General features: G+C 47.3%; 1 protein-coding gene across 1 annotated transcript; it reads left to right on the top strand.

Annotated features, from left to right (window-relative positions):
* Nucleotides 1-460: 460 nt before the first annotated feature.
* ddost (dolichyl-diphosphooligosaccharide--protein glycosyltransferase subunit (non-catalytic)) lies at nucleotides 461-17,665 on the top strand. The gene is made up of 11 exons (XM_083768472.1): nucleotides 461-776; nucleotides 1,434-1,544; nucleotides 1,658-1,744; nucleotides 1,885-1,988; nucleotides 2,144-2,238; nucleotides 2,658-2,751; nucleotides 3,170-3,318; nucleotides 5,660-5,807; nucleotides 6,748-6,868; nucleotides 14,271-14,377; nucleotides 16,955-17,665. Exons 1-11 carry the CDS (start codon nucleotides 518-520, stop codon nucleotides 17,102-17,104), a joined length of 1,425 nt encoding a protein of 474 aa, XP_083624598.1. The 5' UTR covers nucleotides 461-517; the 3' UTR covers nucleotides 17,105-17,665.
* The last annotated feature ends 295 nt before the right edge of the window (nucleotides 17,666-17,960 follow it).

The raw sequence follows: 17,960 nt of genomic DNA, 5'->3' as shown, positions 1-17,960 counted from the left end.
GATACCAATACTTTTGTACTTCAGGAATTTCTACTTGTAACAGACATTTTCCACCACTGGTATTTTTATTGATTGAAATATTTATTGAACCATTTGCAGAATTACAGTACATTTCAAGCACAACTCAATACAAAGACTGTTAACTGTGAGTGGACGACCAATAAAGCATTGCACTTGTTTACAAGAGGGTCCACACCTTGTTCAATTCATCAAAACATTTAGAGACGTACAAATATACACTTCAAGTTCTATATAGCCAAAGAACAGAACAGGAATTAATCAGGAATTCAACATGTAGATGAATATATTCATATATTTAGAGTAGACTAGTGTATGTCTTTATTCCAAGGACCACTCGATACTACATTGTTAGAATAAAGCTTTCATTTGATTGGTTGAACGGCAGCCCAGGGCGACTGCCGCGTTCTCGTACGCCATTGGCTGGATCGCCGGGGTCAAAGTGTGCGTGTAGCCCGCTGCTAACGCTGACGTCGACTTCTGTTCTGTCTGCAGCAAAATGGCGTCGTTTACACTGACAGCAGCAGTCTCGCAGACGGGCCGGTCCAGTTCTGCTGCATCATTATTATCACCGTCCAGAAAACGCACAGGAACCATGGCTGTGCGCGCACGGAGGTCCGCAATGTTTAGCAGCGGGGTGTTGCTGGTGGTGCTGGCGGCCATGGTGCGCTCAGCGGCGGCCGACGGGAGGACGCTCGTCCTGCTGGACAACATGAACATCCGAGACACCCATTCAATCTTCTTCCGAAGCCTGGCAGGTAGCTGTTGCCTATAAACTGTCGTTTTATATAACACAATAACTGTAACAGTTACAGTTAACTGTATGGCTATGTACGGCAACGATTACCTATTATAAATGATAAATCATCATCAGGCTACCACCGTAAACTTCCCCAATGCATCCATTCCAAGACTGTCGGGGTCCAGGAAGTCTAGTATCTACCCGTCTCAATGCATCTGTAACTTCAACAGTGGCAGGAATAAGAAAAGGGAGAACTATAACTGTCTGGTCCTGTGTTTTGGGGAGGACAACTAGGCACTGTTTTAGGTGGAAACTGGGCCTATCCCCCCCGTTTCTATTTCTAATCAACTGATGGAAAAACGATGAGACGTATGTGTTGCTTGCTAGCATTCTGTGTACACTGTACAATGTTTACAGCATGTGCAATTGTGCATGTTGCCCTGAGCTCGATACAGATTTACACTTTGCAAACATGCCCATTTCTCCCACTTTGCCAAAAGTGCCCATATTTATCTTGCATTTATAATAAGTACTCTTTAAGTACTCTCTATATATTTTTGCTTAAATAAAAAGGCACAAGAATACGTATGTTTTCAAAGCTTTGACCGGTGCCGTACAAAATGTAGATGAGATGTCAAGTACAGTACAGCTGAAATCTTGTCTTCCTTTTCAGACCGTGGATTTGACATATCATTCAAGACAGCAGACGACCCCACCCTGTCTCTTATCAAATATGGCCAGTTTCTTTATGACCATTTGGTCATCTTCTCACCATCAGTTGAAGGTAAATGTCCTTAGACCCCTAAATCAACTGTTCTGAGCTTCTATTTGTATATATAGCGACAGATGTTAATACAAGGGTTCATTTAAGACCGTATTCCACTTTATTCTTTTCAGACTTTGGCGGCAACATCAATGTAGAGACCATCACATCCTTCATCGATGGTGGTGGTAATGTCCTGGTCGCTGCCAACTCAGATATTGGTCAGTTTCCTGTTGCTTTGGCCAATTTAAGGCCCTTCAAGATCCTGTGTGTGTGTGTGTGTGTGTGTGTGCTTGTATTGCACATTTAGTTAAATCTTTGGTTCTGTACAGTAATATAATGCTCATCCTGGCATCTGTAGGTGATCCTCTGAGAGAGCTGGGCAGTGAGTGCGGCATTGAGTTTGACGAAGAGAAGACCGCCGTCATCGACCATCACAACTACGACGTGTCTGATCCCGGCGAGGTGCGTAGAATGTGGCGTGCGTTATGCTCTGCTGCCACAAGATTGATCCTGAGACAACATGAAGGCCCTAGATTTGTCTTGGATGATGTATTTAAAAGAGTTCTGCTTTAATGGTCTGTACCAAAGGACTGACTCAAACGTCTCCCTCTCTGCAGCACACCCTGGTTGTTGCTGACCCAGAGAACCTGTTGAAAGCTCCCACCATTGTAGGCACGCCCACCGAGAAGCCAATTCTTTTCAAGGGCGTTGGGTAAGTGTATCGCTAAAAGATTACACAGTGTAATCCTGACTGGTTACATTTTTACACTCTCTCAGACTCGACAAAAGGATAAATTAACAAACGGTTAAAGGGTTTCTATTTGATTACATTTGTACACTCGGAGTTCAACTCAACTCAAACTTTATTTATAAAGCACATTTACAATGACCAGGGGTCAACCAAAGTGCTTTACAAGGTCTGATTTAAAAACAAGCATACGGGAAGACAGATTGAATAGGCAAATTATTTTATGACTCAGGCTTTTGACGATCATTCAGAGTTAAAAACCAGGGAGAAGAAATAAACGGAGAGGATTTTGCTGTGTAGAAACTAGAAATGAGCAGTGTTATTGATTTACTCACAATAAATGTATGTATAAATGTTACCCCCCCCCCCTCCCTTTTTTCCAGCATGGTGGCAGACCCAGAGAACCCTCTTGTTCTTGACATCCTCACTGGCTCCTCTACCTCCTACTCCTTCTTCCCCGACAGACCTATCTCTCAGGTAGTAACACTACACTACACTTTATCTTCATTAAAACTACAGCTTGTGCAAATAAACCATGCTGGCGTCAAATCACGTCATTGTCTATTCACGGTTCCGTACATAAACGAAGACCAATTGTATGTCTATGTAGAACTGTTCCACGAAGAAAGAGAGTGTGGTGGTAATTGCCTGATTCTTAAATGGAGCTACATTTGGTGTAAAATAAAAGTATTGATATTTCAAAGCAGTTTGCCTCTTAATGACCTTGTGGTTTAATGGTTGTGTGCACCTTTGTACTCTAGTATCCGCTATGTGAACAGTTTGTTTGTTTGTACTGTTTCATTCATTGTTTAATGTACTGTCTATGCTGCAACCCAATTTGCCCTTCGGGGACACTAAATAAACTTGAACCTTGAACCTTGGGTGGTCTCCACAGTACCCCCATGCTGTTGGCAAGAACACCCTGCTGATTGCTGGCCTCCAGGCCAGGAACAATGCCAGGGTGGTCTTCAGCGGATCAATGCAGTTCTTCAGCGATGCTTTCTTCAACTCGCCAGTGCAGAAGGCCACGCCTGGCTCCCCAAGGTAAGCCCCCTCTCGCTGCCACTGGTCAGTGGAAGCTGCTATGCACAATACTTCCCTATCTGTCCCATGTTTTGCCTTCAGTGTCTATAATAAAGATATTCATATAGCACTTTATTGAAAGTACTATATATGTGTCATTTAAGCTGTGTTACTAGCATAAATAAATGGAAAACATCTGCTCTTGTATGTTTGCTGCTTCAGTCTTTTCTGAAATTACTTTCAACAGTTCCTGCAGATATGCCCAGGTTATTATTTTACAGGAATGTTCCATATTTAGTTGGAACAAGTCAACAAAAGCACCCTGGGTAGTGAATCTGGATAGCAATTAATTCAACCCCTTGGCCTTTATAGCAATGTTTACATTAAAAAGTCAACATTCTCCGCCATTATCAAACTAATCGGCAATGGAGATAAAACATTTATGCCCCAGCAGAAATTCAGAAGGCTAGCAGCTCTTGAATGTAATTTATATCAAAGATGCTAATCACTTTGCAGAAAGGAACTGGTTCCACGCGCTACGTCCAACCAGGGAAACTCCCCCCTGTCAGGTGTAAAGGAGCAACCTGGACACTCATGCATGAAGGATTGATTGATTGATTGAAATATTTATTAACAGTTTGTAGAATTTACAGTACATTTTAAGCACAAACTCAATACAAAGACTGTTAACTGTGAGTGGACGACCCAATTAAGCATTACACTTGTTTACAACAGGGTCCACATTGTTCAATTCATCAAAACATTTAGAGACATACAAATAGACACTTCTATGTAGCTAAAGAACAGAACAGAAATTCATCATATAGGAAGCAAAAAGGGAAAAGATACATATACAGTGAGGGGAAATGGGGTGGGGGGGGGGGGATTCAGATTTTACAGAGGCCAGTTTCGAATTGCAGCCATCCGTAGGTGCCCTTTGAGAGCGGTTTTGAAGGAGTCAAGGGATTCACATGTCTTAATGACTGTTGGTAGGGCGTTCCACATTTTGGTGGCATAGGAGCGAAAAGAATTTAGTCCCTTGTTTGTGCCGAATCTGGGGTGTACATGGTTTGTTGTACTCCCTCTGGTGTTGTGGGTGTGGACTTCGTTTACACTAAGGAAGTATATAGACAGGTACATGGGTATCTTGGTGGTGTATCGAATCTTGTGGACCAGACCCATTGCAAGATGCTGTACTCTGTCGTCGACCCTAAGCCATCCCAGCCTGTCAAAGTGGGCAGGGGTGAGGGGGGTGAGGCCAAGTAGGAGCCTGACCAGTTTGTTTTGGGAGGTCTGGAGCCTTGTTTTAAGGGCCTTTGAGCTGCTGTGGTACCAAGAGGTGGATGCATAGTCAAAGAAACCTTGTACGAGGGCTCCTGTTAAGGTCTTCAAGGTGTTTTTGCTGACCAGTGAGGAGATCCTGTAAAGGAATCTTGTTCTTTGATTGACTTTTTTGATTACGTTGGTGGCCATCTTATCACCGGAAAGATTGGCCTCCAGGATGGAACCTAGGTAGGTAATTTGATCTTTTCGTGTGATAATATTGTCACCCACTCTAACCAAGAAGCCATCTGCCTTGCTGAGATTACTATTTGATCCGAAGAGGATGGATTCAGTTTTTCCCAGGTGTAAGGATAGTTTGTTATCAGCGAGCCAGGTGCAGATTCTACCGAGTTCAGAGCTGAGGGTCTTTTCAACCTGCAGTTTGTTCCTGTCCGAGACCAGCAGTGCTGAGTCATCTGCGAACAGGAACAAGTTGCAGTCACAAGCTGAAGTCATGTCGTTAACATATATTAGGAACAGTAAAGGCCCTAGTATGCTTCCTTGTGGGACGCCACAGCTCACTGGGAGGGGAGGGGACAGTGTTCCGTTCACCTCCACCATCTGTTCTCTCCCCTCCAGGTAGGATTGCATCCAGCTGAAGCATGTAAGCATGCAAGTATCTCCTGAAGCATGAGTTCAAGTCCATTGCTCTCCCCAGGTTGGCGGAGGGTGTGTAGAGCCCAGGATCACAATAGATAATTGACACAGGGGTGAAAAATGGGTTACAAAATTGTGGGATAAAAATAAATACAAAAAAGATGCTAATCACTGTTTGCTTCACTTCTTTAAAACTCTTTATACCTGGCTTCATAGACCATAAAAAAAAGCAAATTGTTACAACCAGGTAAAGTATTGCAATTAAAACAATCAAATCAGCCACACAGTAGGGTCTACGGACAAGGGGTGTTTGTTTCCTTTGAATGTTCCAATAAAGACTGTTTTGGGTTGCCAATTACACGGTCATGGTTGGGAATGGGATACTTGCAGTATCTCCTCCTCATGGTGATAAATATAGATATGATCAAATATCTTTTGATAGGCACGAGCAGACAGGAAACATGGAGCTGGCCGAGGCACTGTCACGCTGGGTGTTCAAGGAGGCGGGAGTCCTCCGAGTGGGAGCTGTTACCCATCATCCAGTGGGAGAGATCAGTCCCCCTGCAGCATATACTATCACCGACCTGGTGGTGAGTTCCATACACCAGTGATTCTCAAACACCCAGCTTGGTATGCATAAAGGGCCTTTCAAACGTGAAGCGATTTAACGCGCCTATGGTTCGTTTTCAATTTGCGCGGAGCAGTCACGGTGTGACAACGCAAGCGTATTTACGTGAGCACGGTCCCGTGAATTTGTTGCGCGCGTGCTCGTTTCGTGCACACGCCCGCAACTCACCAGACCTGGATTCTGTTTAGCTTTTCTTTTTACGTTTGCTTTGTTGTGGCCTTCTTGAGCAGACTTGTAGCAGACCTGTTGATCCAGGCAACAACGCCTGCGTTCCTTGCTTCCCGTTTGAAAGGCCCTTTAGTCTTCAAGAGTGTACAAATAGAACCCACGGTTCCTTTTGTACACTCTTGGAGTTACGGTCCATCAGGTTCCTAAACTATCAATGATTTAGCTGAGAACCCTAGAACCCCCCCGCCTCACCCCCCCAAAAAATGGGGTTACTAAATCGTGGGAATAAAAAAGTAAATTAACCCATTTAGACCTGAGGACGATTCTACAAATGTCTTTTCAGAAAAACCCTATGTTCCTATGTCAGTCGTTATCAAACATTTTCATGTCAAGGACCCCCAAAAATGTTATGTAATTGGCCTCCGACCCCCATCTCAAAATATGTTGTTCCAGGGACCCCCCAGAAGCAAATATTTGAGCTAAAAATGTTCGCTCTGAAAGAATATATATTCAAAGATTTGCACCACATTTTCACGATTTTTAAAAAATAGCAGACCTACAAGCTTGTAGATCTGCTATTTTTCAATAGCTAAAGTATAACATGATGCTTAAAACACCAAATGGGGTTCCCGCCCAAAATAAATTAAAAGACGATGCTCTGAGTCTGAACAGAGATGTGTTGATTGATTTTTCTCTACATCTGAATGTGGTCATCCTGAGCTTCCTTCACACAGGAGTACAGCGTCGTGATCGAGATGCTGGTCGACGGCAAGTGGGTTCCCTTCAACGGAGACGATATTCAGCTCGAGTTTGTGAGAATCGACCCCTTCGTCAGGACATACCTCTTGAAAAATGGTATGTGGAACTATGGTTCTATTAATTGGCTTCGCAAGGCTGCTCACTATGGGAGTTGACGCCCCCTGGCGTAAACACAGAAGCACTACAAATAAACTCACAGACTTTTAGGCTGGGACTTTAGACGTGATGACGTTGAAGACCCCGCCCGCCGGGTGCACCTTATAAGCGTGCCTCAGCGTCACGTCTCCATTCGTTATTCTCTTCTCACGTGTATAACACGGCGCTACGAAGTCTCCCTCACGGATGAGTATCTGATTTATTTCCACAAGGACGAGAAGCCTTCTCGGTACCGCGGAAACTGCTTATCCCAGAGGCTTCAAGAAGAAGAAAGTCGGTGAGTCCGCTTTCTTTAACTAAGTTAACACTAACTTGGAGGTAATTCTTTATTACCTGTGTGACGGTCTGTACCGTGGCTAGCAACAGCCAGGTTTCTGCTTCCACACAAACTTTCGCGGACCTAAAGGTCCCGAACGTGTGAAGTGCCAGGAGCGGTACGCGCCCTTCCTTGGCTTCCACACGTGTGGCGGCTTTAGCGGTGACTACTACAGCCCGCTCCAGCCACACACAACGTCCCGCGGCTCTTCCAAGCCCGCGACGGTGACTTGAGCAGCATAAGTTATTCTGTCTCGAACGTGTGAAGAGCCAGGAGCGGTACGCGACCCTTCCTTGGCTTCCACACGTGTGGCGGCTTTAGCGGTGATTACTAACAGCCCGCTCCAGCCACACACTACGTCTCGCGGCTCTTCCAAGCCCGCGACGGTGATTTGAGCAGCATAATTTTATTCTGTTTAAGCTTCCACGCTGTGTGACGGTCTGATAAGCTATCTTAGCTTTCTTTCAGCTTCCACACATGCGTCCCGTGGCTCTTCCAAGCCCGCGACGGTGATTTGAGCAGCATAATTTTATTCTGTTTAAGCTTCCACGCTGTGTGACGGTCTGATAAAGCTATCTTAGCTTTCTTTCAGCTTCCACACATACGTCCTGTGGCTTTCACGAGCCCGCGACCGCGTGGCCCTCGAACGTGTGTGCGTGTGAAGAGCTACGAGCGGTGCAACCCTTTGTTAGCCTCCACACGTGCGGCGGCGTTAGCGGCGGCTATTAATAGCACGCCCTTGCCGACACACGTACGTCTCGCGGCTTTTCAAGCCCGCGACGGAGGGGTAACCTAGGCAGGATATAGTAATATTTCTGTTTGGCTACCACTTTGTGTGACGTCTCTGATGTGTGACGTCTCTGATAGAAGCTAACAATAGCTCTATTCTCAGCTTCCACACGCACGAGGCGTCTTATGCGGTGAGTGGCAACACCCACTGCATCACTGTAACGTGACAACCTACCAACTCGGCGCCTACAGGCACGCAGCCTCGTAGGACTGGTTATTAGAATTTGAGGTTACTTACGTAACCCAGGTTCGTAAACCGGCGAGCCTTGTTTGTGGCTTGTTTGTCCACGTAGTTCTTGGCTTTACAAGAAAAAAGTGACGATCCATTCGCAGCAGCTAGTGATAGCCCTGTCCTAGCTTCCACTTTTACGTGGCTGCCTACTAACCTGAACAGCACTTAGTGATAATACTGTTTGGTTTCCACGCTGTGTGACGTCTCTGATAGAAGCTAACAATAGCTCTATTCTCAGCTTCCACACGCACGTGGCGTCTTATGCAGTGAGTGGCAACACCCACTGCATCACTGTAACGTGACAACCTACCAACTCGGCGCCTACAGGCACGCAGCCTTGTAGGACTGGTTATTAGAATTGAAGGTTACGTACGTAACCCGGGTTCTTAAACCGGCGAGCCTTGTTTGTAGCTTGTTTTGTTCACGGATTTCGTGGCTGCCTGCTAAACTCGGCCCCTCTTGCCTTGTTTTTTGCTTCCACGTGCATCTTAGCTTCTAAGATGTCTGAGTCTCCGACCAAGGCCCGTCGTCGACGCCGTCGCGCCCTAGCGGACGCGGCCCACGCCGTTGCAACATCTATTGCACGGAGGGCCTACAACAACGCTCTGAGACAAGGAGCCAGGCAGTGGTCCGCCGACATGGACGCTCCACTCCCCGACGCCCCCGACGTTGTCATTCTCGCGGATGACAACGCGGACGTGGTGCAGGCTCCAAGAGTGGACAACGCTGAGATGGACTCTGGGGAGTCCTCACCTCAGGACTCAGCATCCTCCTACACCTCCGACAAGGGGGAGGATGATGGGGAGAGCAGCGACGAGAGCGACGCCGAGGTGGCAGAGCCGCCTCCGGTCGCCACGGCCGCTCAAGCGGCCGTTGTCGCCGCCCCCATTGCAGCGCCAGTTGCTGCTGGAGTTGCATCGGCCGACACCGTTGCAGCTCCGACGGCTCCAGCTGCTCCGGCTGAACCGCAGCTCCACTATGACAACACTGACATAGTCGATCTGTTCAAGAAGGCCACGATCCGCTGTGGTCTGGCCTGGCCGGCCAGTCTTGAACCTCCGGTGGCTAAGGACACCATATGCGAACAGTTTCGCAAGAAGATTCAAGGCAACCCAGCGAAGTCCCAGGCCAAGGCTGAGATCCCCCTCTGACGGGTTCCTGAAATCCCTCATGCTGTCCTGGGGACAGCCTTACTCGGCTTCCGCCTCCCTGGGCGGAGGCATGAAGCTGCTGGACTGCGCGGGACAACGGCAGCTTGGCCTCGAGGCCATGCCGCCGATGGACAAGTCCTTTGCCGGGTGGCTCATGGGTGTCAACCCCAATGTCTTCCACGAGGACCCGGACTTCTCCTTGCCTTCGGACAAGGACGACTCCAAAATTAATAAGGCTGCCTATAAGTGCGCCTCAACTGCGGCCAGAGCACTGAACGCCGCGACCCTTCTGCAAGGGTCCGCGTCTCATGTCCTGTTGGAAGCGGGAGACGAGCCTACCCCCGACGACATGGCTGAATTGAGGCGCCTGCACCTTGAGCTCCTCCGTCTCACTCAGGCCCAGACAGAGATGGTGGGCGGAACTATGGCGAGACTCCTGGTCCTCGAGAGGGCCAGGTGGCTGGAGCTGTCCCCCAAAGTGGGACGTACCCCTCTGAAACAGAAAGTTTCCACATCGACACTCTTCGCGTCCATGCTCGAGGAGATGCGCTCCCGCGACGGACAGACGAAGAATGACACGGAGGTCATCGGCGCCTGTCTCCCGGCGTCTGGAGCACGACCCAAGCAGGCTCAGCCCTACAGGCCGACCTACGAGCGCACCATGGACAGGGACAATCGTTCCAGGTCCAGGAGGAGCGCCTTCAAGGTCCCCGCTGCTCAGAGGGCTCCGTCAGCGGCGTCCTCAGCTTCCCGCCCACCTCGCAGCCGCAAGAAGACCGACAGGCCCAAGCGCCCCTCGGCTTCTCCGGCCGGCGGCCCCCGCAAAGGGGCCACGGCAAGAGGGCCACCTGGCGGGAAGGCGAAATAACCAGACCTGCCCCACGGGGAGACATCGGACACTGTCTCCCCCACCCTTCCCCGAGTTTCTCTGAAGCGCAGCATAGTGGCCACGGGCCTCATGCCGGAAGCGCTTGGTGTAGGCGGAAAGAGGACTTGTTTCTTGGGAACAAATGTCTCTCCAGTTTTTTCCGTGCCACCACTTTTCTTAATACAGCAGTGTTCTCTACTGAGAACCGGTCTTTTGAATCGTCACTCGAAACTCAAGGGGATGGGCCAGCAGCCCGGGCCCTCGAGGGGGCCCAGGGCTGTCGGCCGAAATACAAGTGTAACTGCCGTGGACACAGCCCCAGAGCCCCAGGTCCATACTGCAGGACAGAGGCCCCAGGCCCGGGTTCTGACCGAAGGAGGCGCCGCTCCACCACAAAAAGGTGCGGAGCTGGCTTCAACCCCTCTGGCACTGTGTCTACAGGAGTGGAATCGTTGTGGTGTTCATCCGTGGGTGTTGAACACCATCTCGAAGGGTTACAAACTACAGTTTGCCAGAAGACCTCCCACTTGTGGGAACGTTCTGTTCTCGCAAGCGAGTGGTCAGGCAGCCGAGGTTCTCCAGGGCGAGATAACGTCTCTCTTGGAGAAGAAGGCTATACGTGTGGTGCCCATGGAGCAGAGCAACACCGGGTTTTACCCCCGCTACTTTCTCGTGAAGAAGAAAGGGGGGGGCATGCGGCCCATTCTAGACCTACGGGCTCTGAACGGCTATTTGAGAGCGTTTCGCTTCAAAATGCTCACGAGCAAGGCTCTGCTGCGCATGATGCAGTCACTGGGTGTAAGACAACACCGTTGTCATCATCTTGTGAACGTGTCGGTGGGTTGCTTCGAGGCATTACGCCAGTGGAGAGGCGCTCAATTCCTCTCGGAAGGCGTGAGTATGGGGATGGTCGTATCCCGGAAAGTACTCACGACGGACGCCAGCCTGTCTGGGTGGGGTGCCACCCACGAAGGCAGGACGGCCAGGGGGGTATGGAGTGGCAGCATCAGGTCTGCCCACATAAATTACCTGGAGCTGATGGCGGTAATGTTGGCGTTACAACATTTCGAACGTTTCATCAGCGGTTCCCATGTCCTGGGCAGGACGGACAACACAACAACGATGTGCTATATCAACAAGCAGGGGGGCCTACGGTCCACCAAACTGCATGCGCTAGCACACAGACTGACGTTATGGTGCGACGAGCACCTCCTTTCAGTCAGAGCCTCCCACGTTCCGGGACTCCAGAACACGGGAGCGGATCTGTTGTCCAGGGGCCGATACCTCTATGCGGCTTGGTCACTGCACAAAACAGTGGCCAGACAGTTGTGTGAGAGGTTCGGCGAGCCACGAGTGGATCTGTTTGCGTCGGAAGAGAACAGCAAGTGTCCTCTGTTCTTCTCCATAGCAGGGACGGCTCCGCTAGGTTTGGATGCCTTGGCGCATCGTTGGCCCCAGGGCCTACTTTATGCGTTTCCCCCGTTGTCTCTCATCCTTCCCACGTTGGAGAGGGTGAGGACACAGCGCCTGTCAGTAATCCTGGTGGCCCCAGGATGGGGCTCTTGGAGGTCGGACATAGTCCCTCTCCTGTACGGTCGGCCCTGGCAGCTTCCGTTGCGCAGGGACCTATTGACCCAGGCGGAAGGCGAGATATTCCACCCACGGCCAGAAGATCTAGACCTCTGGGCTTGGCCCGTGAGAGGTTGAATCTTGGCGCGGAGGGTCTTCCCCAGAGCGTCATCGACACTATTCAGTGTGCGAGGGCGCAGTCGACCAGGGATGCTTATGATATGAGGTGGCGGTTGTTTGAAGACTGGTGTTCACCGGCTCAGGTTGTGCCATTTCAAGCACCAGTAAGGGTCGTTCTGTCGTTCCTCCAGGATCTCTTGGACAAAGGCAGGGCCTTTAGTACTGTCAAGGTGTATCTGGCTGCTATCTCAGCCTGCCACATCGGGTTTGAGGACAAGACGGTGGGCCAGCTCCCGCTGGTGCGCCAGTTCATGAAGGGGGCTAGCCACCTTCATCCGGTGACCAAGTCTCTGGTCCCCTCGTGGGACCTTGCTTTGGTTTTGGACTCTCTGTCCCGGCCACCGTTTGAGCCCTTGGAGGGTTTGAGTATGAAGCTATTGTCGCTGAAGACAGCGTTGTTATTAGCTTTGGTGACCGCTAAAAGGGTCAGTGATATCCATGCTTTGTCCACGAGTGCGGAATGCATGAGGTTCAATGGGGATGCAAGGGTGGTCATTAAGACCAATCCGGCATTTTTACCTAAGAACCGCCTAGCTGCCCCGGTTCCGGTGGACTTGGCGGCGTTCTGTCCGCCCCCCTTTGCCTCTGAGGAGGATAGGAGGAGGCATAACCTCTGTCCGATAAGGGCATTGAGGTTGTATTTGGACAGGACTCAGGTGACGAGGAAGACTACACAACTGTTTGTCTCCTGGGATCCCAAGACTGTGGGACTGCCTATCTCAAAGGTTAGGCTTTCCCAGTGGATCGTGGAGGCTATAGAGCGGGCCTACTCTGGTAGGGATATGGTGCCTCCCGTAGGGTTGAGAGCACATTCCACGAGAGGTATGGCATCATCCTGGGCCCTCTGTAGGGGGGTCTCTGTTCAGGATGTTTGTTCCGCTGCAAGTTGGGCGTCGTCTTCCACCTTTGCCACCTTCTATAGACTGGATGTGACAGCAGCGCCAGTGGCGCATGCGGTCCTGGGCGTGGCCTCCAGTTAGGTGGAGAGACTTGGTTCCCCGCGGGGGACGTTGGTCTTCTCCAGGGCGTTAAGACGGTTGTTCTGTCGGCCCCTCTTAGGCACATTTGCAGACTTAGGTCTGATTGGCCTTCCCGTTGGGGTACAGTAGTCCTGTTGAGGGACGTACTGTGGTCCTTTGCTCACAGATAAAGGTACGGGCCCTAGGGGTCCAGACTTCGTGATGACAATAAGGGAGTTAATGAAGTCTCCCATAGTGAGCAGCCTTGCGAAGCCAATTAATAGAACTAGGGGTTACGTATGTAACCTAGGTTCTATAATGGCGAGCAAGGCTGCTCACCAAGATTCCCTTCTTGATTGCTTGAGAAGAGAACAATTGTTATCGAATGGAGACGTGACGCTGAGGCACGCTTATAAGGTGCACCCGGCGGGCGGGGTCTTCAACGTCATCACGTCTAAAGTCCCAGCCTAAAAGTCTGTGAGTTTATTTGTAGTGCTTCTGTGTTTACGCCAGGGGGCGTCAACTCCCATAGTGAGCAGCCTTGCTCGCCATTATAGAACCTAGGTTACATACGTAACCCCTAGTTTTCATATCAGAAACGTATCTCCGCATATTTCAACTTTTTATGTTCTTTTTGTAAATTAATACCTGGACTTTGTCGTTCAGTGTCACACAAGTAGCAATAATTACCAAACCTACAAGCTCTCAACATGTTCCGTTGTAAGCCTGCGAACATTTTGAAAGTGAAAGTGCTTAAGTCTATTTTTAATTGAATCATTAAAGTATGAACAAGAACTCCATAATAATGACTCCATCAGATCCATTGGAACACAGGTTATTTTTTTCCTATTTACTGAAAAGCCCAACAGTGACAATATACAAACTACACTGAACACGATTACTTAAATGATAGAATAAGTATGCAACATCTCTGTAACCTTGGTAAGTCGTATTGAATATTAATACACAATTCATATTATCGGTAGCATATCGATATCGGACGATATTTCATTAAAAATGCAAGATCGTTATTGAATCAAAAATAATTCTGGTGTTTTTTGACTGATATTCTTTGCCCCATTATTGAGAGACATTTCACCGATATTGACCGATGTTTCACCAATATTGAAGCAATAATTATGTGACCGTTGATGGCTTTGAAAATGAAAAGAAATCAGCCAAAATGTCAATATCGTGCATCTCTATTATTGAATACTAAAGTTTTGAATACATTTCCAAAGTTACACAATTATGACTGCTAAAACGTCATTTCAACAGGAGACAAATACAGTGTCCAGTTCAAACTGCCTGATGTGTACGGAGTCTTCCAGTTCAAGGTGGATTACAACAGACTGGGATTTACACACCTCTACTCATCCACTCAGGTACATGACATAATAACTTTATTTATTGGAAGTGGAACACTTTTTTTTATTATTATAAAGTGCTTAGACAATGGGAAACGATCACATACGACCCATGCTAAAAATAAATAATTATGAATTGGTAATGTGGAACTGAATTGATTCATTTTTATTGTCTCAATGGGCGCCCGCTGGCCTAGCGGTCCAGGCGCATGCTGCGTGTTCGAGTCCCGTTCATGACGACATGCATGTGTCTCCCTCTTTCCTGTACGTCTTCACTTGATACTATCAATAAAGGAAGAAAAGCCAAGAACAAATCTTTAAAAAAACAAGACATTTTGTATAGCATTAGCAGCGACACTGAGAAAGTTCTGGCAATGAAAATGAAACCACTTGTCCTGTACTGCAACAGATAACGGAACAAAGCCTTTTAATATTATAAATAATAATAACCTACTTTCATTCTACAAGCTCATAATGTGTTGTTTTGCGTCGTGTAATGTGTTATGCGCTTTTGGATGGTTATTTTCACAACTTTGTAAGTATAAAATAGGGATTAAGTGGTTAATCAGACTAACTGATTTAGTCGATTATAAAAAAATCTAATCAAATTTTGTCAAGTTGACAGTCGCAGCCCCCCTGCTAAGTCTATGTAATTTTATTGTATTTTCCACCATCCTTGAATATTTGACCCACGTACTGTACAATATCAGCAGTTCCCAAAGCTTTTTGGCCATGCACCCCCTGTTATCTCCCGATCTACCTGACGCACCCCCCCACATGTAAATATAAGTTGCATAAGCTATATAGAGACATATATTTCATATTTAACCACATATATGCACATATGAACCTTAATATGGCACATACTGCAGCATAGGCTATATTCTGCATATACCTGCCATATATTGGCATAATATGTTAATACATTTTAAATAAAACCATAGCATGTCATGTCGCACACCCCCTGGAAGGCGCTCGCGCACCACAAGGGGTGCACGCTAGAGGTGGGATCGGGCCGACTTTATACTACCCGAACCGAACCCGTCACCGACAGCTTTGTGTCCAAACCGAAACGAGCCCGACCTTAATTATTAATATATGCGCCTGGCCCGTGCCCGATACCCGACACTTTTTTTGTTGTTGAGGAAGGCACTTTAATAATTCCACTGACAGCATACAGCTTGCCTGGTTGTTACCTTTAGACATATTATGCCACACTATATGTCTTGTAAATGACCATGAAATGGGTCCGTTTTATATAGCCTAGCCTACTACGTTGATTAATCAATAGCTATAGTATAACACGCCGTGCACACTACAAAGCACACTGCACAGCACTGTGCGCAGTCAGTTGCATACACACCGTCATTATTACACACACACACACACACACACACACACACACACAGTCACACACACACTCCTGCAGTTTTATACCAGCATTGATGATTGATTTGACATCGGCAACTCTGCATTGGCAATATTTAATCCACACAGCTTGTTCGTGCAAAGTTGCAAACTGCTATTCAATCAAACAATCCACGCCAGCGGGAGGTGATTATTGGTAGCCTAATTTGCCATGGTCCATGGGCAGGATCAAGTAACTACTCAACTCTTCACTGTTCAACATCTAATAAATCAAACTATTTATATTAATCCAAAAATCGCGGTTTACATGTTGTCATGGAGGAGGAGGATCGCATCCGCCGTGGGTGAGTTCAACCTAGGCTAACGCCGTCCTCCTCTCTTCAGTGGTTCTTCCAGCTGCGCCCCATATAATGTAGCCTCGGATCCCTACGATCATTCTGTAGCTTCAGACCTACAGAATTAGGCGTAGTGAACTGAGGTTCACAATTTCACATGGGGCTACGTTCGCTGCTGCTGCTTGCAGCATGTGCGTTGCAAGCTTGCGTTGTTGCAAGTTGCAAGCGGTGCTGCTGCTTGCAGAGTAGACAGAGCATTGACACGCTGCACCACCTTAATATAAAGGCTACTCTAAAGTGCACCATGCGTCCTGGTTAACCAGGAAACACACAGAGAGACAGACTAGTCGGTTCGTTTTTATTCATATTTACACTTTATTTTCTATATATCAACAGCATGGTTGCCCGAACCGAAGCCCGACGACCAATTATGATAATGAGCCTTACCCTAGCCCGACCCGTCGGGTACCGACGGGACCCGTCGGGTTTCGGTCGGGTATCCCAGCTCTAGTGCACGCACCACAGTTTGGGAACCACTACATGAACCTATGTAATCATCAATGTGCCATTGCCACATTTAGTTATTTCTTGCAGGTATTGTGTACTTGGGGAATATTTTATATCAAAACTTTTTCAAACATTACCAAAGTCAACAAATCGTATGTCCTAAAATAGTCAAAGAAAAGCTAAATATTTAGGTGTCATAGTATTCGAAATGTATCTCCCAGTGCAGGGAGAGTAAAGCTGCCCTTTTGTTTTCGACTATGGGTTATGCTGTACATGTTTTTGTTTGCCTGCATTAATGCGTGCCTGGGAAGAACCCTAATATTCATCAAAGAACCTTGTTTAGACTGCCAAGCAACTAACTTCCTTATGGTTTCCTCCACCATAGGTGTCCGTCCGTCCACTGCAGCACACGCAGTACGAGCGTTTCATCCCCTCAGCCTACCCGTACTATGCCAGCGTTTTCTCCATGATGGCAGGACTGTTCGTCTTCAGCATCGTCTTCCTACACATGAAAGAGAAGGAGAAGTCTGACTAAAAGCAGAAGTGTTTGGGGGGTTAAAGTAAAAGAGATTGTAAATTTGGCCGTTTAGGACAAAGGGGTTGAAAATCGGGGTGCTGGTTGCTTGATTCCTCTGGCAGAGACTTGAAGGACTTGCAGTTTTTGTGAAATTATTGTTTCTGTTTGGTTGTGTGGGATATTTTGAATATTAAGGTGTTTGGAGGCGAGACAGGTTGGTCAGCCATTATGTGCCATGGTTGGTTGAGATTCTTTTTTTTTTTCCTTTTTTTTTTACGTCAATTGCAATTAATGTGTATACAAACAAACAAAACACTCATTTTTATTCAGTTAGGATTGTGGCTTTATTCTGGATAAAAGGATGTGGTAGAAAGCACTTATTTTTGGCACATCTCATTCAATTAAAATGAAACTTGGATTCCTACTTTGAGGAAAAATAAATCTAGGAATCTTCATGTGGTGACGAAATGCACTGAATATTCTTCTGACTGGTCACGGTTGTTTCTTTTCATAAGACTGTAACATATCCGACAATAAAACATTGACATTCCATTCTGTAGAATGTCTGGTCAGATGGTATTTCATGGTATTATTATTTATAATTCTAAACCAACGGTTTTTCATTATTTAAATAAATTTAGCTACCGGTATGTATATTTGATATGTATTATGTTAGGCCAGGGTATGATCATGCAGCCATACAATAACTTGCCTTAAACTTCACATAGTTTATGTGACTGTCCATAATGAGTGGCTAGCCACAGGTTTTGTAGAGATATTAGGCTTTAATATCAAATCTTCAAGCATGTGTTCAGATCATAACTTCAGACCATTTACCAAATCGTGTCTGTTTTTCACATTTTGGCATTTTGGA

This window comes from Protomyctophum parallelum (assembly GCF_964188405.1).
Source record: "Protomyctophum parallelum genome assembly, chromosome: 7".
Classification (NCBI taxonomy): Eukaryota; Metazoa; Chordata; class Actinopteri; order Myctophiformes; family Myctophidae; genus Protomyctophum; species Protomyctophum parallelum.
This window is presented reverse-complemented; position numbering and strand designations above follow the sequence as displayed.

Bases quoted from the DNA above. Each gene is read 5' to 3' on its own strand.
- ddost (XM_083768472.1), top strand. From the start codon at position 518: ATGGCGTCGTTTACACTGACAGCAGCAGTCTCGCAGACGGGCCGGTCC. The intron at 1,545-1,657 runs GTAAATGTCCTT...TATTCTTTTCAG, and splicing joins CTTCTCACCATCAGTTGAAG to ACTTTGGCGGCAACATCAAT. The intron at 1,989-2,143 runs GTGCGTAGAATG...CCCTCTCTGCAG, and splicing joins ACGTGTCTGATCCCGGCGAG to CACACCCTGGTTGTTGCTGA.